At 38.3% G+C, this 22,941-nt stretch overlaps 1 protein-coding gene and 1 pseudogene across 2 annotated transcripts in view; both read left to right on the plus strand.

Annotated features, from left to right (window-relative positions):
- Positions 1–18,707, plus strand: part of LOC308418468 (solute carrier organic anion transporter family member 1A6-like) — a gene marked incomplete at both ends in the record, with an annotated part of 38,185 nt that extends 19,478 nt beyond the window's left edge. The window contains 7 exons of the mRNA XM_080913839.1: positions 805–969; positions 2,609–2,804; positions 6,515–6,680; positions 10,219–10,391; positions 12,779–12,843; positions 13,912–14,029; positions 18,488–18,707. Coding sequence (XP_080769965.1) covers positions 805–969; positions 2,609–2,804; positions 6,515–6,680; positions 10,219–10,391; positions 12,779–12,843; positions 13,912–14,029; positions 18,488–18,707 — 1,103 coding nt within the window. The remainder of the gene's footprint in view (positions 1–804; positions 970–2,608; positions 2,805–6,514; positions 6,681–10,218; positions 10,392–12,778; positions 12,844–13,911; positions 14,030–18,487) is intronic.
- Positions 4,116–5,023, plus strand: LOC308418471 (developmental pluripotency-associated protein 2-like; annotated as a pseudogene). The gene has a single exon. The product of its transcript is annotated as a developmental pluripotency-associated protein 2-like (transcript).
- Positions 18,708–22,941: the final 4,234 nt, after the last annotated feature.

Here is a 22,941-nt window from a genome sequence, read left to right on the forward strand (position 1 = left end):
TGAAATTACAGGTAATTTGTTATGAATATTATAAAATTAGAGAGTAAAGCATTAAATAAGAAGACATGGAAAGGAAAGAAACTAAGTGTAAATTTCATCAAAATCATATTGAGTTACATTCAGTCCATTTGCTACATAAGGCTCTACACTTGACTCTCAGCTTCTTAAACACAGGATATTTTTGGTTCAGTCCCTTGCAAAGTGCTTGCTATACACCAGCTGAATGAGCATTCCGAATAGTGAGACCTTCATGTTGAGATGATTCTGAGCATCACTAGGTGCTTCTAGTGCACTGCCTGCTGTAAAGTGCTGGTGAGATGCTGAGGTTGTCTGGGTAACAGCCTGACTCCAAAGCATTCCCAAGTCCTTAGCTTATCCATTCTAGCATCTTTATGATAGCATCAGTGTCTGGACTCAAACATCATCAAAGTGAGTTCCTTGCTGATTACAGACAACAGAATAGTAACTCTATAGTGAAATCAGGACATTACTAGAAGAGAATAATAAGAGGAGAACATTAATAGGAGAGAAAATATAAAATAGAGTGCGGCCACAGACTTGAGTCCATCTCCTTATAGGTTTGCTTGGTGACACAATTATGTTCTGGTTCATACATAACCTGTTGTGTCACTAACTTATAGATATGACTGAAACAATGAGCTAGAACTTTAGCCTTAAAGGGGTAAAGATCTATCAAGTGCATTTGTGTCACAGCATGGGATCTGTGAGAAAATTTTAAGGGAACACTGGTCACAAAACACAATGCCAAGTTGCCTTGATTGTCTTGACATTCTCTTGTTTCAGATTTCTTGCCATTCATGAAGAGCCTTTCCTGCAATCCAATTTACATGCTCTGTGTCCTTACAAGTGTGCTCCAGGTAAATGGATTTGTCAACATTGTTACCTTCATGCCGAAATACCTGGAACATCACTATGGAAAATCCACTGGAGAGGCCATCTCCCTCATTGGTATGAAGTTTTACTGTTTGTTTCATAGCACCCCCCCCCCAGAGGGCTGCTCTTAAACAGCATCTCAAGGACAAGATAAACAGCAAAATAACATGACTAGTAGATCACAGTGTAACCAAAATCTCTTTGAGTGATTTTTTATAAATTTCCTTTTTCAATATCCAGGGAAGTAAAAACAAAACAGGGAAACAAATAGTCCAGACATTCCCTACAGTTCTCTCTCCAGTTTGAATGGAAACCATCAGAATTTATGGAAGTCTTGGGAGGTAGTTCATGCAGTTCGGTTTTTGGACAGGGAATATGGTAATTCAAAGAGGAATTCAGAGTTAGCTCACTGGGATTTTCAGTCTTACTCCCAGATTTCAGTTCTGGACTTCAGTTCTCTATGCTACTCCTAGTTTAGTTGGTTAGTGTGATCTGAAGAGTGTGTGCCCGTTTTTACCTTTTCTACTTTTCCCTTGAATACTGTTTGTCACAGGCTGACACAGTCCACATTATCTAGGGTTCTCTGAAAGTCCAGATCTCAGTCCTCACCCTCAGATGTGTACAAGTAAATGCAGTGGCTCGGGGCTGCAAAGGATGATTAAGTTCTTCTAAGCCTGGAGCTGATGGTGTGGGAATGCAACTTAGCCAGGAACTTCTTTCCTTTCCTTCATCTTTTTCCCCTTTGGGTTTTGACTGTGAAAAGACACCCAGGGATGAAGAATGCGAGGCAATACGCATTACCCAAAATATTCTACATTTGATAACCATTCACATAGCAGTGATCTTCAGAGTCACCTGGAGCCAAACCTGAATGAAATTCCCAATAAATAGAGTGGAAAGAAATATATGAATTTTTTTTACAACTTTATTAAAAAACAACGATAAATGTACAGATTTTAAGCATTTATGCATAAAAGTATGCAAATACATTTTTGTCAGTACTTGATTTTTTTAAAAGGTTTTATAGTATGCATTAAAGTCTTACTAGTTACAATGAGCATAAAGTACATGTAAAACATGCTGTAACCTGGAAATAGTCAAAGTTTTCTTGGTGTGTAAAGATTAAGTATAATGGTTTTTCATTTTCTTTCTTTTCTTTTAGCCTTTGTTTTTCTCTTGAACTTCATATAGTCTGTGAGTTTTTTATGGGGTGTTCAGAGCTTTCTGGGGTTAGTATCAAATTATCAGTGACTGCATATTATGTCTTTTGTGACTGGGTTATCTCACTCACGATGATATTTTCTAGATGCATCCATTTTCTTAAGTATTTCATAAAGATATTGTTTCTGATAGCTGAGTAGTCCTCCATTGTGTAAATGTACCACAATTTTTGTATCCATTATGCGTATATGTATGTGTGCATGTGTGTTTGTGCGTTATAGTTAAAAAGTTTTTTATAGATTTCTGCAGATGATTAAGTACATGCTAATCATCTTTTTAAAGTCACTTTACAGTGGCCTTGGGAATCCTTTTCTTATGTAATTTGTTAGGAAATAGGAGTTATGATCTCTGTATATCAGAACTAAATATCATAACTAAATAGTTTCTTTTATTTCCTTTTTTGAAGTAGTTTCTTAAGTAATATGTATTAAATACATCGATAACATTTATTTTCTGCTGTCTTTTAAAAATATTATTTTACTTGCATTTATAGGTTATTATTTCTTATCTTCAGTATCTGTTGGATATTTAATTAGTGGTTTTATTATGAAGAAGTTCAAGATTACTATCAAGAAAGCTGCATACATAGCATTTTTCATAATCGTGTCTGAGTGCCTTTTATCGCTCTGCTATTTTATGTTCACCTGTGACAACATTCCAGTTGCTGGCTTAACTATGTCTTATGAAGGGTATGTTTCCTTATTAATATCAAAATATTTTTTACAAGTCCTAGTCCATTTTTCTATAGGTTATATATGATCAAGTAATTTTATTACAACTTAAGGGTAATGATCTATAGTTATCTTGTAGCTTTCTTCCACCTGTTAATTCTATACCAACCAATACAAATCATGTGTTTATTAGAGATATATGGGGACCACCAGTGACTAAATGATAGCAAAAAAATAGTCTTGGCTTCGTAGACTAAATTATACATATATGCTCTTGTACCATAATCAGTTGTAAAAGTGGACTATATAGGCTGAAATTTTTCATAAGTCTCTACAATGAACTCAGATTTAGCATAAATAAATCTAATACATGCTAAGTCAATGTGTGTGTGTGTGTGTGTGTGTGTGTGAGAGAGAGAGAGAGAGAGAGAGAGAGAGAGAGAGAGAGAGAGAGAGAGAGAGACTGAGACTGGTGTATTTATATCTTACATACTCTTTAGTCTAGATTTTATACTTCAAGTGTTTCCTGTCTATATTCTGCATTTGCCTGGGAAATTAAAATCTTTATTTCGGATTCAATTATATAATCAACCAATCCATTAAAATGTAATCAAGGATACACTTGGAGATTCCCTTCAAAGGGCTGAGGGGACAATTCAGTTTTAAAATGCTTGCTGGGTATGCAGATAGTCCAGAGTTCAGGTGCCCAGAAGGTGTGTAAAGCTTGACCTGGTTGACTATTCGTAAAGCAGCATTTCCACTGTGAGCTTGTGGCCTCCACAGAAAAACACTCCTAGTTCCTGGACCTGCTAGTCTGGCATTTTCCGCAGTGAACAGCATCATTCTGTCTCTATCTAGATGGAAGGTTATAGTCTGACCTCCCAATACATGCTATTGTACTTGTGTGCCTATGCAGAAGTACAGGTTCCTGTGTGCACACATACACACATGAAGACAAGATTAAAAGCAAATTTCATTTAAAAAACCTTAAGAATTGAAAGATATGAATAATTTCAAATGTAAAATCATAACTAATGTATAATCATATTTGAATCTCTTTTTAAGATAAGAATGTTTCCATTCATGTTGTAAATGTAGAATGTGGGGCTTTGGATTTACTCACGAACTCAGCTCTGTGCTTTCAACTATCGACCGAGACTCAGAGAACTGATAAAATCCCTGTCAAAGGGAAGAGAGTGGAGAGAGGAGGAGGGGAAAGAGCTCAACTGGGCAACTGGAAGATGGGAACTAGAAGGAGTCATTTCCCTATAAAAGAAGTCGGCATCCATTCAATTGCTGCCTTTGTCTTCTCCCAAGCCTGCCTGAAAAATGTCATACTTCGGCCAGGAGACTTACAACAAGAACCAATCTGAGGAAGACCTGGATGAAGAAAGTGTAGTTCTAACGCTGTTCCCATATACTGAGGAGACATTTACTGATGAGGCCATGGACTATCCTACTGAATCAAATGTTTCTTCAATCATAGACAGCAAACCACCAGTCTGTTCCGTAGTGAGGTATGAGGGAATCAAACACCCAACAAGAACCATCCCAAGCCCCTGTCCTCCGGCCACCCTGCCTCCTATCAATGATGTGTCCCAGAACAAGCTTTGGGAGTGGTGCCGCTATCATAACCGGAGTACGGATGGCAAGGAAGTTGAGGTTTATTTGAGACTTCGGAGACATTCATATTCTAAACAAGAATGTTATATTTCCACCACCTCTAGTGAGGCCAGAATGAAGCTGGGCCCCAAGAAACCTAAAATAGTCTTTAGAGGAATCGGATCTCCAAGCAACTGCCAAAGTAGTAATCAGGAGAGTTGTGTCCTGGAGATTCTAACTTCACCTTGGGGTCCACATTTGCAGCCTGGGGAAGAATTGCTATGAGAGCCGCTCAGTCAATGTCTATGACTCGTTGTCCTCTTTCCTCTTCTGCAGAGGCCTTTCTGCCACAAGCCACTGGAACCAGATGGTGTGTTGTCCACGGCAGGCAGCGCCCTGGAGATATGATAGGCTGGGTTCGCCTGCAGCTTCATTCTGGTCTGACCTGGGTTCCAGACACTCCTCAAAGGATGAATTTTCTCTTCCTGCTACCAGCCTGTATTATCCCGGAACCAGGAGTGGAAGATAATTTGCTCTGTCCCGAATGTGTTCACAGCAACCAGAAGATGATGAGGAACTTTAAAATTAGAAGCCGTGCAAAGAAAAATTCCCTACCACCAAATATGCCGCCTTAGACAACATCAAGGTTTTTACTCTGGTCTGAAGGGAATGGAAGGAAAGAAAAACGTTCTGTGATTTTTATAATGGCTAAAAAAACCCTGGACTTCAGTCTTCAAAAGCCCCTCCTCTTCCAGCAGACTGGAGAATCTGCAGACAAACCAGCATTCATTGCTCTAACACCCCACTGAAGCTTAACATCTTGTATCTCATGGTCTTGGGCTGGATCTGCTAAATGCTTAGCTATCAGAGAAATGATATTGCTTTAGTGGGTTCGTTTTGCTGTACTTTTTTGGGGGTGGAGGGTTGGGGAGCAGTTTCCAATTAGAAAGGCAAAAAGTACTTTTATTTTATTGATTAAGGCTTTATAATATAGTAACTCTAATGGCCTGAAATACAGTATAGGGTTCGTTGCTTATGCTAAACAATCTTTAGGTGTTGACAAGTGTCTAGAGTATACATTTGAAATTATAGAATATGTTACCTTCAGATTGGCTTTTACCTAAAAATATGCATGCCCTCTATTGATTTTTTTTTTTTTAATGCTGAGGTTCCATTGTCCAAAATGGCCTTATGAAATGATGCTATACTGGTGGACACCTAGTTGTTTTTACATATTCAAGACAGGGTCTCTTGCAGTACAGGCTGGCCTTGAATATTTTAAGTTTTTGAAATATATATTACTTGACATTTCCTACTCTGAAAAAAAATGTAGAAAGTGAAACTCAAGTGGCATTATTGAGTTATATAAAAAGGCTTCAACATCACCAAATAGAACTGTAATACCCACTTATGTTGACTCTATACTGTATTTAAGGGACAGGGTTTGAATTCAGCCTCTGTACTTCCACCTTATAGTCTTTCAATCTTATAGTGAGTGCTGAGCACTTTCTGTATCTGAACATCATGTCTGGTTAGTGAAACCTGTCTGTTTTGGGGACAGAATGCAGCATTTATATGATAAATGGAAATTGCAGATTTTGTTCAAGACAGCCCTCTTTCATTATTTCCCATCATGCAGATTAAAGAGAGATTAACCCTCTTCATTTTAGCTCTCACAACACAGTACTTTCCCATAGATTAGGGACTGAAGGTTTGATTCTGAAGGAATTGAAGAAAGCAGTCCTGGGACCAGTAGAGAAGATAACTTGTATGCCAAAGCGTTGTACAGATACCACATTGATATTTGTATGATTACTGTTTCTGTTCTGGGGAAGAAAGTGAGATCTCTCTCTCTCTCTCTCTCTCTCTCTCTCTCTCTCTCTCTCTCTCTCTCTCTCTCTCTCTCTCTCCTTCCCTCCCTCCCTTTCTCCCTCCCTCCCTCCCTCCCTCTCCTTACTGTCCCTCCCCATTCCCTCCTTCTTCTATCCATCTTCCTCTATTCATCCATCCCTTCCTTCCTTCCTTGGCTTTGTGCATCTGAGTGCATGCATGCTGGGCTGAAGGAAAGAAAATAGAGTGATTTTGTGGGCTTTCTCTATCGGTGACGCTATTTCAAATCATTTCAGAGCTCAGCAGTCTTTCAATATGGAGAACAACGTCCTTGCTGACTGCAACACAAGGTGTAGCTGCTTAACGAAGGCATGGGATCCAGTGTGTGGTGACAATGGCCTAGCATACATGTCACCCTGCCTCGCTGGTTGTGAGAAGTCTGTTGGAACAGGAGCCAACATGGTAATGTCCTTTCAGTGTTTGGGCTGTTTGTATATTTCATCAACATGTGCTATGAATTAAACCTACATTTATTAAAAAATAAAAAGGTTATGCTTAAAACAGATAAGCATGGATCTCACTGGTCTGGAATTTTCTGGTTCTGTTAGGCTGCCTGACAAGTGAACCCCATGGAGTTACCTGTTCCCACTTTCAGACATAATGCTGCAAGCACATCTTCTTGCATGCATTGTTCACATGTGCACTGGGATGAGAACTCTGGGCCTCATGTTTGCTCAGGACCTTACTATTACATCACTCCCAGCCTCATCAGGACAGTATAGTATGATGAAGAGTCACAAATGTTCCTTAATGTCACCATATTATAGTACTTGGCAGTCATAATAAAATATAACCTTTGATTCTTAATCAAACCTGCAACTAGAACAATGAAAAGTATTGACTTTATCTTGATTTATTTTTTTACAAACTCTTTCAATATTTATTCCTTGTATTTAGTTAAACTTTATGTGAATGTGTGCACCTCCCTCTCCCTTTCCCTCCTCCTCACCCCTCTATCTCCTCCCTCCTGTCTCTGCCTCTCTTTCTCTCTGTAGGTAAATATGTGCAATTCTGTGTTTTGGAGGTCTGAGGGCAACTTGAATTTGATTCTCTCTTTTGGCCATGTGGGTTCTAGTGACAATAAGTTGACATAAATCTAGGTAGCAAGAGTCTTGTCATCCTGAGCCATTATGCTGTTCCTTAAAAGTTTTATTGATATGTGTTCATTATACACAAGTTTCATGGTGTGATATCCATTTTGTATATTATATACTTTGGCCATATCCACATCCACTTAACATCCCTAATTCCATTTTCCTTTTTTGTTATTATGTTTTCTAGTCCCTCTTCTAATTCTCTGTCTATCTCTCTCATTCTCTACCCATCTCTCTTCTCTCTCAAGCTCTTTATCTCATGCACATATACACATACATACATGTATACACATACTTACACATACAGATGTATATACAAATATCATATACATACACACCTACATGTATATATATATATACACAGATGAACACACACACATTGATACACACACACAAACACACACACACAAACACACACACACACACACACACACAAACACACACTAAACTTTCAACATATTTAGGATCCACAAAACAGAGAATATATGTTTGTTGTTGCCTTTGATTCTGAGGACACAGTTTATCTGAAGTATTTTTTATTTGTTTTCTGACTGTGGAAACTGAGATACTAGATATTCCCACCCTGAATATGACCCACTGGGAAAACTCTTCTGTGTTCAGAGTGTCTTGTGGCTCAGTATTGAATTTTGCACTAGTGTAAGGGGGTGACTGCTTATTCAGAATTGTCTCCATCCCCTGCTCATTTCTCTCATGACCTGAGCTCCTGAGGACATTCATACATTTGGTGTGGATGCTACTCAATAATGTTAATTCCTCTTTTAACCAAGAGGAAGTCATATCCTTTCATTGTTGTATTAAATTCAATAATTTCTCTTCTTTTCAAAAAAAATGAGTATTTTATTTATTTATATTTCAAATGTCATCCCCTTTCCTGGTTTCTCCCCTGGAAACTCCAATCCCATCCTCCCTCCCCCTGCTTCTATGAGGGCACTCCTTCAACAACCCACCTGCTTCCTCCTCCCCACCCTGGCATTTTCCTACATTGGGGCATTTTGCTTTCCCAGGACCAAGGGCCTCTCCTCCCATTGATGTCCAACAAGGCCATCCTCTGCTATATATGCAGCTGGAGCCATGTGTCCCTCCATGGGGGACTCTTTGCTCTTTGGTTGGTGGTTTAGCCCCTGGGATCTTGTGGGAGTTCTGGTTGGTTGATACTATTGTTCTTCCTATGGGTTGCAAATCCCTTTAGCTGATTCTGTTCTTTCTCTAACTGCTCCACTGGGGAAACCCATGCTCAATCCAATGGTTGGCTGTATGCATCTGCCTCTGTATTTGTCAGACTCTGGTAGAGTCTCTCAGAAGACAGCTATATCAGGCTCCTGTCAACCATCACTCCTTGGCATCTGCAATTGTGTCTGGGGTTAAAGCCTGCGTATGAGATAGATCCCCAGGTAGGGCAATATCTGACTGGCCTTTCCTTCAGTCTCTGGAAGCTCAAGAAGAAGGAAGACCAAAGCACGGATGCTTCAGTCTTTCTTATAAAGGGGAACAAAACACTCAGGGGAGGACATACTGAGACAAAGTGTGGAGCAGAGACTGAAGAATTTTATTTTTTAAATAGACTTTTTCTTAATAATGTGACTTTTTTGTTAATAAGCATGTAATTATTTCACTATTATTCTGAAATACATTTTGTTTTAGCATTTAGTACTAGTATCAAAATAATACAAAACCATGTTTATTTACTTTTAAAACCTTTTCAGATGGTGATGATATATTTCTTTAATCCCAGAACTTGGAAAGGGAGGCAGGAGGATCTCAGAGTTTGAGACCAACCTGGTCTATGAGTGACATAGATCTTTTAGGACAGCCAAGGAAGGCCACACAGAAAAATGCTGTTACAAAAAAAAATCAGAAAATCTTTGTAAAGAGCATAAATTTGGCTTAGTGCATAAAGACATTTGTCATTAAGCTTTATAGCCAGAATTATGTGCTTGGACCTATGTTGTATAATAAGTAAATTCCATAACATATTCCAATGATTTCTACTTGTAGCTATGGCAAACTTATGTCCATATATAGATACTCACATATATGTGCATGCATGAACACACACACATGCACACACACACACACACACACACACACACAGACATCTACAAAAAGAACACAACCAACCAAATAAATATAAAAATAGGAAGTGTGCATTAAGAAGATTTAATTTTTATAAATTTATTTCATGTATAGAGAAAATAAATAGTATGTAAAAAACTCGAGTTCTTTATATATATATATATATATATATATATATATATATATATATATATATATATATATATATATATATATACATATATATATATATATATGTTTTATTAAGGTAATTATTTACTTTATGTTCCAGTGGCAGTTTCCCTTCCTCTCTTTCCTCCCAGTGCCCACCTCGTACATCCTTCCCCAGTTCCTTCCTCCTGCCTCTCTCCTCAGAAGAGGAGAGGCCTCCCATAGATATGAACCAGCCTTGACATATCGATTTGCAATAAGACTAGGAGCATCTTCTTCTATTTTAGGAGCTCTTTATATTTTATGACTCAATTCTGATATGCAAAGAAAAACAAAACAAACCAACAACACAACAACAAAAACAACAGCAACAAAGAGTGATGGGAATAAAGATAAATCAAAATCTCAATTTTATTTATTTAGCATTTTTTCTTTATGCTCTTTGTGCCCAAACTTGGCTCCACATTTAAAGTAGAGGAGTGTTCTATCACTGACTCAACACTCCATTTTGATCCTATTACTTGGCTGTGTAAAAACAAAAAATAAAGCTTTAAACCCAATATTTTTCATCCTTAAATGGGACATTGTTTATTTTTTGACAGGTGTTTCAGAATTGCAGCTGCATTGGCTCCTCAGGAAATTCATCCGCAGTCCTGGGGCTGTGTAAAAGGGGCCCTGACTGTGCCAACAAGCTACAGTACTTTATAATCATAACAGCAATTTGTTCCTTCGTGTACCCGTTCGCAGTCATACCTGGGTACATGGTATTTCTGAGGTAAAAAGTAACTCCTTTATCTTTCTTTCTTCTCCCCTCCCCTCTCCTTCCCTCCAGTCTCTTTTTCTTCTCCCTTCTCCTTCCCTCCCTTGCCCCTTTCTCTCCCTTTCTTTCTGCTCCTCTCTACTCTCTGTCTGCTCACCCTTACCTTTATTTCTTCTTTTCCCTATTTCTATCCCTCATAACCACTCAACAGATTTGGCTAAATATATATGTCCTCACTTTCTTATTTTCCATTGTAAGATGTTATATTTTGATATTCACCAAATAGAAATGTGGTACATACCTTGTCTCATTTCTGTAAAAAATGCACCAAGTATTGCTAGTTCTTAAGAGTTATTCTTGCAAGCGAGGGACATTTGTCTGTGACATCTGTCATTTTCATCACATGCTGGTGATATGGCTGCTCCAGATGCCTCAGTTCCAAACCTGAATTTTTTGTTGACAAGGATGACTTTTGCTTATTGAGGGGAATGGTCATAGGTGAAGAGCATGGGAGCAGCTCAGCTCTCATGTTAGAACTTCCAAACATGCTCTGGGGAGAGGCTGTCATGTTTAATCCACAGCTGCCCCCACTTCCATGTCCCACTCCGCTTCTCCATTATGTTACATTCTGACATCATCTCTTCAACTGGGGGTAAAAACATAGCTAATTGATGTTTTAATGTATTATAATTTAAAATATTTCCTGTGTATGTGCATGTGTGGTTATGTGTATGTGTGTGTGCATGTATGTGTGTGTACATGTGTGTGTATGAGAGTGTGTTTGTGTGTGTTTGCATGTCATGCCTATTGAGAGGACATCTCACAGGAGTTGGTTTATTTTTGTACCACTTGGTTTTTTTAGATACTGAACTCAGCTTGTCAAATTTAGTGGCAAGGGACATTGCCTACTGAGCCATCTTATAGGCCCTAATGTGTGATTTCATGATGTAATAAGGGTATTCAAGTTATTTGTCTCACATTTCCTCATCTTTCCCTGTGATTTGATGATTGTAATGTAAATGAGAGACAATAGGGTTGTACTGTTTGGATGCTGTCCTTATCCTTTTAGTCTGTGGTGTTTTCTCAAAGTCTTTCATGGAATTGCTTCCAAAATAAGAATCTCAATGATTATACATATTACAATTTTCATATCTAGGGATGGATTTGGTGGGGAAAGGCAACATTGAAAAGGGCTCCCACATTCTTAATTTATCAGACCATTTTTCAGTTTTTGTCTTTCCGTCTTTATAGTTTTCCCTTCACATGTAGTTTTCACAGCCACCTCAAATCTATTTTCATAGGCAGCATATGAGAGACAAGTGTTTAAAAATTTTAAATCCACATAACAAAGTAGCTTCCTCATTGCTGTTGCCTGCTCAGTGGATTCTTTCTCTCTTTATCCGTGGGACTGCAATTACCATCTTTTGAGTTTTTATATGGCATGTGTTAGGTTTTTTTTTTTTTTTTTTTTTTTTTTCTGTCAGCGTGAGAAAATGCCTGGCAGACATCTTAAGAGAAGAAATGTGTATATGGTTTATGGTTTCACAGTTTTGGTCCATCATAGCATGTAAGACACAGTAGTTCCCATAGTCACCAATAAACTCATCTAAATTAACTGACAGCATCAAGCTGTTAAGGAGCTTAGCCCTGTGTTGCAGTAAATATTTAATTGATGGCTTAACCTATTATCAGCACCCGTGGTCTCACTCCGCGGATGCCAAACTAGTGTGGAGCCCTGCGCACGGACTCTGTCACTTGGTCGGCATGAAGCTCCCTCCACACGATTCCCTTCCCAAGCGGTTTGTTCTGCCTGCCCTACTGCCTCCTTCCTGGGTGGAATTACCTTCCCCGCATCTTCTCTCCTCCACTGCCCGTCACAAACGTCACTTCAAAGCCTGGTAACTTTTCAAATGGGTTTATATAATAGATTCTCAATTCACAAACCGTCTACACAATAAGATGACATAACGTGGACAAAGGTACAAACTGCGTTTCTGCGCGATACACGTATAGAATCCTTTGAAATCCTATCTACCTACTGCCTATTATGGCCACCAGGATCCAGGTCTGCTTTTTCCAGCTCCATCTTGATATTTTTTTCTCTTTCTTTCTCTTCTTTCGATTACCTCCCTTTCTTCCCCCTACGTCACCCTGTCCAATCACATAATGCCTTAACATAAATCTACAGCCCTGCTTTAGATGTGGGGAGGTCAGAGGTCAGCTTTCAGAAGCCCTTTCTCTCATCCTGTGTGGACTTTACAAAGGAAGAACTGTATCATTCCTACTTCAGGATGAGAAACCTAATCACTAGAATCATGAACTACCACTGCCACCCGAAGGATACTAGGGCAGATATCAATTTGCATGATGGACTTTTATTTATTAATGTATGTATTTTTCAGGTGTATGAAGTCTGAAGAGAAGTCACTTGGAATTGGATTACAGGCATTTTGCATGAGGATATTTGGTATGAAGAATTTCCCAAGATAATCAAATCAATATTAAGTCCTTAGTTAGCCACTTAATTTCCCCTGAGTAAGAAGATACAACTCTCTTGTCAACACAAGATGCAAATCTCACCTTAAAGGGAGTAAGAGTTTATTCTAGAATCAAACACGAGTGACCATGATATGGTCATCCAAATGTGTTTCAGCAGGAAGACAGTTTTATGTTGTTTATAGTTAGAGAAAAAAATCCATGAACAGGGTACTTTTCAAACATATCTGTGGGAATACCAGGTAGGTTGATTACAGCAAAGCAGGTAATTCTGTGCTATAGGCTCAGATGCTATCTGATGCCATTCTTAGTGTTTGGGTGGGTGGAAGGTAATGACTTAGGTATTTCTGAAATCCAGTATATCCCAAAGCTTCATGTAACAGTCAAACAGATACATGGTCTGAGACAGGGTTGGGGCAAGGAACGGTCAGTAAGAGGGGGTAAAGACAACTTAAGTGTTCCTGGATCTGCAATATCAAAGCTGCCCATATCCAGGAAGTTCCTATGGCCTTGTGGGAGATTTGATATAGGTGTTCTCTGCCCACTTTACAAGCTTCTGTATTTGGAGCTGGCTACTTGTAATTTGTCTGAGAATGAAGTTAACTATAGTGATGAAAAAATATTTTCTCTTTTCTTTAAACACCTAAACCAAACTTAATTTTACCTTTAATATCTTAGAAGATTTAAGAATAAAATGAGGAGGAAATGGTTTTGTTAGTTGGGTGTAAGTAAACCAACAGAAAATATTTCAGAAAAGACATGAGAGTTATGATTATGAAATCCATGAATATTTCTCAGCATTTTATACACAACTGTCATTTAATGTAGTCTAAAAATTTACAATAACTTATAATTCCTAAAAATAAGTTTAGATCACATGATTTATAATTTTTTATTTTTTTTACTTGGAGAATTGAAGTACTTCCAGATAAAATAACATATCTCTCTTTTTTTCCTTTATTCCTGTCAATGAGTCTTTCCTTTGGTTATATTTTGTTTTTGATTTGTTTTGTTTTGTCTTTTTATCTCTTCATTGCAGCTAACATTCCTGCTCCTATTTACTTTGGCGCTTTGTTAGACAGAACCTGTTTACACTGGGGAACTCTGAAATGTGGTGAACGAGGGGCATGTAGGATGTACAATATACATAACTTCAGGTAAGGATAACCTTTGAGACCAACTTTTGTAGTACAAAATTTCCCTATTCACATCTAATATTTTTTTGAGTAATAAGATTATTTATGGCTTCAGTTTCAATACACACATGAATGGTATAACTTCCTTATTTATATATTTTAATACTTAACCATTATTTCTAAAGTATTTCAGAAACACACACACACACACACACACACACACACACACAATTTAATGCCTGAGGGGGTTTCCTAAGAACCCTTCAAAACCTTTAGAAATACCTTAGAGAGGAAGCAGAAGTCCTGGATTACCAGGAGAAAGCTCCATCTGAGTTTAGCAAGTATGGCATAATGCTAGGTATAAACAAGACAGCCAAATCCAGACACCTAGAATAATGGTGCTGCATGTGGAAACAAACTCTTTCAGCTCCTACCTCCCCATATCTGTGGACAGAGAGGAAGGACTCTCTTCTGCAGGGTTTGGGATGGCAGGGTCCCAGCACATCCAGGCAGAATGTGTTCTGGCATTCCAACTCTTAGACAGTTGCATGTTGCTGCCTGACTTGATGAGAACCCCAACTCTGTGTAGTGCTATGCACCTTAACAAAAATTTCCAGGTGCTGTAGCTAGGGGCTCTATTGAAAAGGGACCTGTTACTAATGTTACTGATGGTCTTGCCTCTGGAAACACATAGATATGCCACTGCACTTACTGTTCGCTTCCTGGTGAATACAACTTGGCTCAATAGAGTGATCATGGCACAAACCCACTGAGAGTGTGTCATGAGGAGAGAAGTTTGCCACATATGGAAATAACTGAAGCAATGACCCTCAACTATCATTTGAAGTTTGGGCACAGCCAGCTGTGTGTGGTGTAATGCTGCTACTTGATCTACAAGCAGTTCCATGGTTCCCATTGCTATCAGTGCTAAGTAGGCATCTTTCACTAACAGCACACTGAAAGATAGGTGGCTTCACTGTTGTAGTTCCACCCCCAGTGCCATGCTAGGGTGCCCTTGGAAGAGACTTTGTTGTAACCTTGCTTGAACTCCCAGGCACAGTTTTCAAAGCAGCCCACAGAGGAACTGTTTCTGATATAGAACTCAGTGTAGCAACATTACTCCTTGCTCCTTCAACTTTCTCAGCCAAAAGACACTTGCACCTATTACCCCATCATGTTCTGTTTCTAGGTAAGCATTATACTGAAAAAAAAAATGCAGGCATTAACTGCCAGGGCCAGCCCTGTTGGGGGGGGGATGCTCTTCTTGAGGCAGGAGAGGGGGAAGAACATAGGCAGAGGATAAGACTTTGTCTTCGGAGATATGGGGCTAAATCTTCTCTTAGGAGATATTTAGCGCTGCTGTATAATAAAAATTTACTGAGTCTAAGTCACTGTCCTACTGTATCTGACCTGCCATCCATGTTCATCTGAGGCCAGAAACTGCAGTCTCTGGCACTTAAGTCCCTTTTCTTAAAACAGCAAAGGATTAAGTAAATAGCCTTTGTACTATCTCAGCAGGAACAGCAGGGCTCTAACTTTCAGCCTTCTAGTCCAAAGTCTCAGGAAGAAAAAGGGACACTTAGAAAAGTGATTATAATGTTTATTACAGTGTTTTAAAAAGTGTCCTAAGAAAGCTTTCTAAGGGGAGAGTGGAAAGATTCTAAGTGGGAAAAGGGAAAAATATCTCTAAGGGAAAAAGATTCTCAGAGAAAAAAATTCTTCTAAGGGGAAAAAGGATTCCTAATGGGGAAAAGACCCATTTCTCTGTCCTTACAAATTATACATCTTTCAGAATACATGATCACATGTTACAAAATTCATCACAAGTTCACACAAAAAAATCAAATCATAAATTGAAATAGAATTTTACAACAGATAATGTTTACATGCAGATCCATTAGGAGTAATTATCAGGCTAAACATCCTTCACCTGTCTCAGCTCCACAGGTTCACTGAAGATTTAAAACTATAAGTAAGTTATTAGTGAAGTTTTAAATAGATAAACCAGTCAATATTTTATCCTCTGTTCTAGTACCTATGTTAAATCGTTAGTTCTCTTTCATTACCTTTGGTTAATTGTTTTACAGCCTCTTGGAATGTGCTCTGAGTAGGAGAGAGTGGTTACTATCTAAGAATAATTAACTGGTGACATTTGGGAGACTGGCAGAGTTCCAATTACAGTTTTGACTATCAGAAATGACCTAATGGCAGTCTCACTATAAAAGAGCTTAATAATCACTTGTAATTTTAGGGAATCTATAGGATCATCATCAGGATTTAAGAAGTCATTTATATGTTTATGTACCATCACTACAAGACAGTACAACTTTGTAGACCTGCAGAGGTCTGCTCCATAAGGGTGTGCTATGACTTAATGATTGTCATATATGTTTGATAATAACAGGATAAGATTTTTATAGCAGGAATCTTTCCTTAAAATTAACCCCATATAGCCTTGCTCTATAAGGGTTAACTAGTTTCAGATTATGTAATAATATGCGGCAGACCATCTCAGGATGATCATCTGCTGGTTATTAGCTTGTCCTGCTATGGCTCCTGTCACTTTGCACTCTCCAGTGTGTTTATGGCTGAGGATGGCTGAGATTACGCTCTGAACCTAGTGTGTCAGTCTTAACAGAGTGAAAATACTCAACAGCTTCCGTCAACATATCTGTGGGTGTGAAAGTTCCAGTTGCCTTGACATCCTCATCTTTAAATTGGTTTGACAAAATCTTTTATAATAATGTCAGAAAAATAAACTAAGATATCTGTTCATCTCTTATCTATTCAGAAACAATATTATATTTGTAAGCTTTTACACCTGATGCTTTGAGAATCTATACTTTCCATAACCAGAATAATTTTCCATATTCTTGTTGTTTTTTTTTTTTAACATGGTTTCTTTGTGTATGATCCTCATTGTCCTGGAACTCACTTTGTAGAGTAGCTTTGCCTTGAATTCACAGAGATATGTCTGCTCCAGGCCTGGGATTAAAAGTATGAACCACCAAGACCATACTCCCTTTTCTCTATCTGAATGTCGTTCAGGATTTCATGACTAAGGAATGAAACCGAAAACTCTAGGCTGGGCCGGTTTTACCTCCATGTTCTAATCAAAACAATAATATCCCACTAACATGTTCACAGGACCAATATAATCCCAACACCTTCACTGAAACCTCCTTCCCAGACGATTCTTCATAGTTTGAAGTTGAAAACACTAACCCTTACACCAGATTTTACTATAAATATATTGAGAACAGAAAAGAATACTTTTATAGTTATTTATAAATGTACATATGTCAAAAATACACATTTCTGAAATGTATTAAATCCAAAAAACTTAAGGCATATTTTATTAAATATACAAAGAGCAGATGCTTATAATACCATCCACGTTATTTTTAAAAACTTTAAAATAGGTAATTAGGGAATTCATTTCAGGAAGCTTGTATATTTCTCATACATAAACCAGGCAATCTTCTCAAATGAAATAGGTTAATAGCTAAAGAGATTGGTTAGATTGCTTCTAGGCCTTTTAGCAAAGATCAAGTGGGTAAGGAGATATGAAGACATATTGCTCTTGCAGAAGACATGATTTCAATTCACATGACCCATATTGGGAAGCTCACAACTTCCTCTTACTCCAACTCCCAGGTGGAACTAATGCCCACCACTCATGAACAGGTGCTTTTATAGAGTCCAAACCTGCATATATAATTGAAATAATAAAATAAGTATCTGATAAGTCAATCATTGAACATGCAAAAGTATATATGAAATTAGCAAATTGAATCTACTAATATTGAAATGACCAATAGGACTTATTTTATACACACAAAGATTTCAATATCACACAAATGAATTGCTGTAACAGTAACACAAATGCTGAGTGGAGACAATTGAGAAGTGACTTTATGATGCTTTACTTACATGGGATCGAAATTTGAGCAAACCAAACAGAAAAGTTTCTTAAACCTTATTTAAAGTTTTTGGCTCAGTATTTCAAAGAACAGGAGATCATAACAGGGTAGGCATGATGGCAGAGTCTGTGGTAATGGCAGATGAGGTATAGTGGCTAAGTCTGAGGAAGCTGGTCATGTTGAACATTGTTTGAGAAAGAACTTAGTGATGGAAGCACAGTCGATGGTGCCCACATTCATGGGCAAATTCAATGTCAGCTAAACTTTTCTAAAAACGATCCTCATAGACACACCTAGAGAAATATTTGCACAATGATCCTAAGTACCATCAGGCAGATAATAAAAATGAACCATGACCAACATGAGAAAAATTATGTCTAAAGTTTCATGGTGTTTTTTTATTAATATTTTAACACACAAAGTAGATTATATAAAATGCATGAGCATAATAATCACCAGACACTTTTCTTGGAAAAATAAATGATCTGTAAGAATATGAAAATTTAGCTTTCACTTAACACAATAAGATCTAATACGGATTAGTTTTTTTCAATAGGCACCTTTACTTTGGAGTGACTGTAACTGGACGAGGATCCAGCTGTCTACCTGCCTTCCTCATTCTAAGACGTATGAGGAAATTCCCGTTCCCTGGGGACATCGACTCTTCAGAAACTGAACTTGCAGAGATGAAGCTCACAGAGAAGGAAAGGAAGTGCACTGATGTGCACAGAAGTCCTAAGGTGGAGAATGATGGAGAACTGAAAACTAAACTGTAATGAGTTTTCTACTGCCCTGGGAAAAGTTATAAACAGAATGTATGTTTCACTAGTTTGGAATCATGAGAAATATAATAGAAATCCTTATCATTAAGGGCCTCAACAATTATTTTTATCTTTATAAAAATAATTACTGATATTATTTTCAGGTCTTCAGGGTAGTACTTAATATTTTACTGAAATATTATTGAATCAATATTGAAGGTTTTTATGGTGACCCCCACACTGAACTTTAAAACAGCCTTCATTTTAAGAGAGCATTTTCTCTTTAAGCTCAGTCAAAAGAAGTTAATGTTTCTCACATATCTTCAAATATATTTAAAATGCTCCTATTCCAGAAACACTATTTAATTTTATTACATTAACATTTCAGTATTGGACATAATTAGAGCTGAAAGGATGACTTCTGGTTGAGTCATATTGAAATAAATTGTTCAAAATTTTTCTTTCTGTGTTTAAGGCGTCTGCATGTAGGAGGAGTTAACTTTTTATTTTCATTCTAGACTTTTGATGCTTTGGAGATTAGACTCTCACTAATGTCATCGCTTGTTTGCAAGTCCATCTTTCATTATTCATGTCACATACTTGATCATTTTGTTTAGAACACTGACAAATTTAAACAGGTTATTAAAATTAATGTAAGAAAAATGACATTTTTTTTAAGAAGTTCAAACCTGGCCAAGAAACTCTTTCTTAAAAGGAAGTATTTGAGATAGCCAGTTCTTTCAAAGGTGCTTTGAAGAGATGAGCATATTTCACTGGTACAATGTGTTGTAGAAAATATTGAAACTCAAACAGGGGTTTCTACTTCACTGTTTTAGACAGGGTTTCTATTCTTGAACAAAACATCACAACCAAGAGACAGGTTGGGGAGGAAAGGGTTTATTCAGCTTAAACTTCTATATCGCTGTTCATCACCAAAGGAAGTCAAGACAGGAACTCAAGCAGGTCAGGAAGCAGGAGCTGATGCAGAGGCCATGGAGGGATGTTACTTACTTGCAGGCTACCCTGGCTTGCTCAGCCTGCTTTCTTATAGAACCCAGGTCTACCAGCCTAGGGATGGCACCACCCACAATGGCTTGGGCTCTCCCCCTTAATCATTAGTTTAGAGAATGACTTACAGCTGGGTCTCATAGAGGCATTTCCTCAACCATGAGGCTCCTTTTTCTGTGATAACTCCAGTTTGTGTCAAGTTGACACAAAACCCGCCAGTACATGCACTTTTGGTCATTTGGTTCCCAGATAAAAAAATACATCACTTTTATGTTTATTATAAGCCTTCAAGGCACTAGATCTGGGCAGATATCTACCCTCTCAGCTATTTTTGGGTATTGTAGATGAGTGGCTCACAAAGATGTTAGTCAGACAATGGGCTGACTAGTTCAGATACCTCTTAGGCCCAGCTACAAAGTGTTGAATTGGCCCACTCCAACATCTACCCACCAATGAACAGCTAGAGTACAGAAGGGAGCCAGTTCTACAGGCTCAAACTACAGGAGCTTCATGACCCAGGACAACAACAAGCTATGTGAGAGGAGCCCCAGCCAAGATCCAGTATTGATGGAGTAGCAAAAGGCATGTCTAGTATCAGACTGACTAGCCATTGTCATGAACACTTGCAGTTAAAGACGTAGAGATGAAAGAACACACTGTGGAACTACAGCTTACACCATAAGATTTTCCCAATTTTCCATTCGTTTTTGGGGAGGTTGCAGGGTTGAAGGAGGGTATGAGGGTATGAGAAGCTGAGCGGATTGGGGTGCATAATGTGAAAATTACATAAAGAGAGAGTATGTTTGTGTGTGTGTGTGTGTGAGAGAGAGAGAGAGAGAGAGAGAGAGAGAGAGAGAGAGAGAGAGAGAGAGAGAGAGAGAGAGAGAGAGAGAGAGAGAGTCAGAAAAATGGAATATCCCTAAACATGGGGAAGATGAAGGAAGAAAAGGTGAGTGGTGGACGTCTATATACTATGCTTTTTTATGCATAATAAATTGAGAGTACCTACAGGTTAGAGCAGAATAAAGGTGAGAACAATTTCAACAGCTCTTTGAGAGAGTGAGAATGTTTGACACAGGTTAGCTGACAACTTTCTGTTACATGAACGGAAGCCAACACACTTCTAAGAACGAAGATCTAGTTTGCTCATTCTTTCAGATGTCTCAGGCTATGATGATTTGACCCTGCTGCTTTGACCCTATGTCTATTTAGCACATTGATGAAGGTGCTGATGTCACACTATCTAGTGTAGTGGTTTGAATAACTTTGGCCTCAATAGACTCATATGTTTTAATGCTTGACCCATAGAAAGTGGTATTGTTGGAGTAGCTGCGGCCTTTCTGGAGAAAGTGTGTCACTAAAGGTAGGTATGAGTTTTTCTAAGCTATACCTGGTGTACCAGTGTCCTCTTGCCTACCTTCAGAGCAAGATGCTGAACCTTTGGCTCCTACTGAATTATTTCAGCCTGCATAGTGCCACACCTCTCACTATGAAGTTATAAGACAGCTCCAACTAAATGTTTGCCATTAGAAGAAATGACTTGGTCATGATGTCTCTTCACAGCAATAAAACCCAAGCTAAGACATCTGGAAAGGAAAGATGAGAATGATGGAAAGGACCAGACGCCTAGTATGTATTACAAGGACAGACCACCAGCTTTCAACAGCACCTTGATGAAGATTAAGATTTTAAGACATGGGTTATTGAAAGACTAGTCCAAACCAACACCAATAGCAAACCAAAAGAAAACAACATAGCTGAAGGGCTTTCTGGAGAGCTTGGGGATCTCCTCATGGTGACCATGAGTTCTGGGGAGGTGGGTTATTATTCTGAGCTTTATTCTCATCAGGGCCTATTCATGGCTCAGCAGACAGATGTGGAGAAGTGAAGCAAGGGAGGAAGCAGAGAAATATGGAAGTAAACTGATTCTCGATTTAGAATTGTTCTATGTCTAAAATTAAGAGAATACAAAATATTTTATCAGTTGTTAAGCTATACTCCCAAATGTAACTAACACTGCAAGAAGTTAAAAAGTCATGTTCCAGTTGGAGTTCCAGGTCAAGGCAGTAAATATGATATGCGGCAGACTGTAATCTTTATAGATGCTATCTTTCTGTACTTTGGAGATATAGTGAGAAAAAAAAAGTAAGAAGTAAAAATTAAAAAGCAACTGCTTTCCATGAGCAAAATTGCAACCCCATGCCCTAACTCAGTGGGTGTGTCCTGAGCACCCACAGGGTTTTTGTTTAAACACTCCATGCCTTTATTTCTGACATTCCAAAAATAAATTAACACATTATATATTAAATATTTTTATTTTTGGTGTCTGGAAAATTGCAGACACAATCAAAATAAAGAAAGATCTATATATAAAATATTTTTTCTTTTTTTCTTATTGAATATATTTTATTTACATTTCAAAAGTTATCTCCTTTACCAGTTTCCCCTACAGAAAAACTCCCATTTCATATCCCCTCCCCCTGCTTCTATGAGGGTGCTCCACTACCCACCCTCCTCAACCCAAATCCCCGTTCTGACATTGTTCTACAATCGGGCAATGAACCTTGGCAGGACCAAGGGCTTCTCTTACCATTGGTGCCCAAGAAGAATCTTCTGTTACATATGCAGCTGGAGCCATGGGTCCGTCCATGTGTACTCTTTGGATAGTGGTTTACTCATTGGGAGCTCTGGTTAGTTGTTTTTTTTTTGTTCTTATGGGGTTGAAAAACCCTTCAGCTTTTTTAGTTCTTTCTCTAACTTCCCCATTGGGGACCCCGTTGTCAGTTTAGTGGTTGGCTGAGAGCATCTGCCTCTGTATTTTTCATGATCTAGCAGAGCTTCTCAAAAGACAGCTAAATCAGGCTCCTGTCAGCATGTACTTTTTGGCATCATTAATATTGTCTAGGTTTTGAGGCTGTATATGGGCTCGATCTCGAGGTGAGGCAATCTCTGAATGGCCTTTCCTTCATCTCTGCCTGAGTCCAGTCTAGGCATGAGATAGGTTCTTCCATTTTGTTGGTTCTTCTTGAGGCAAGGGGGGGCGGGGAGAGCATAGTCAAAGGGTAAGACTTGGTCTTAAGAGATATGGGGGTAAGAGTTTTTCTTAGGAGATATTTAGAGTTGCTGTATAATAAAAAGGTTACTATCTAAGTCTAAGTTACTATACTACTGTAATTTACCTGCCTTCTGTGTTCCTCTGAGGCCAGAACCTGCAGTCTCTGGCACTTAGCACCTCTTCCTA

This window comes from Micromys minutus (genome assembly GCF_963924665.1).
Source record: "Micromys minutus genome assembly, chromosome: 3".
Lineage (NCBI taxonomy): Eukaryota > Metazoa > Chordata > Mammalia > Rodentia > Muridae > Micromys > Micromys minutus.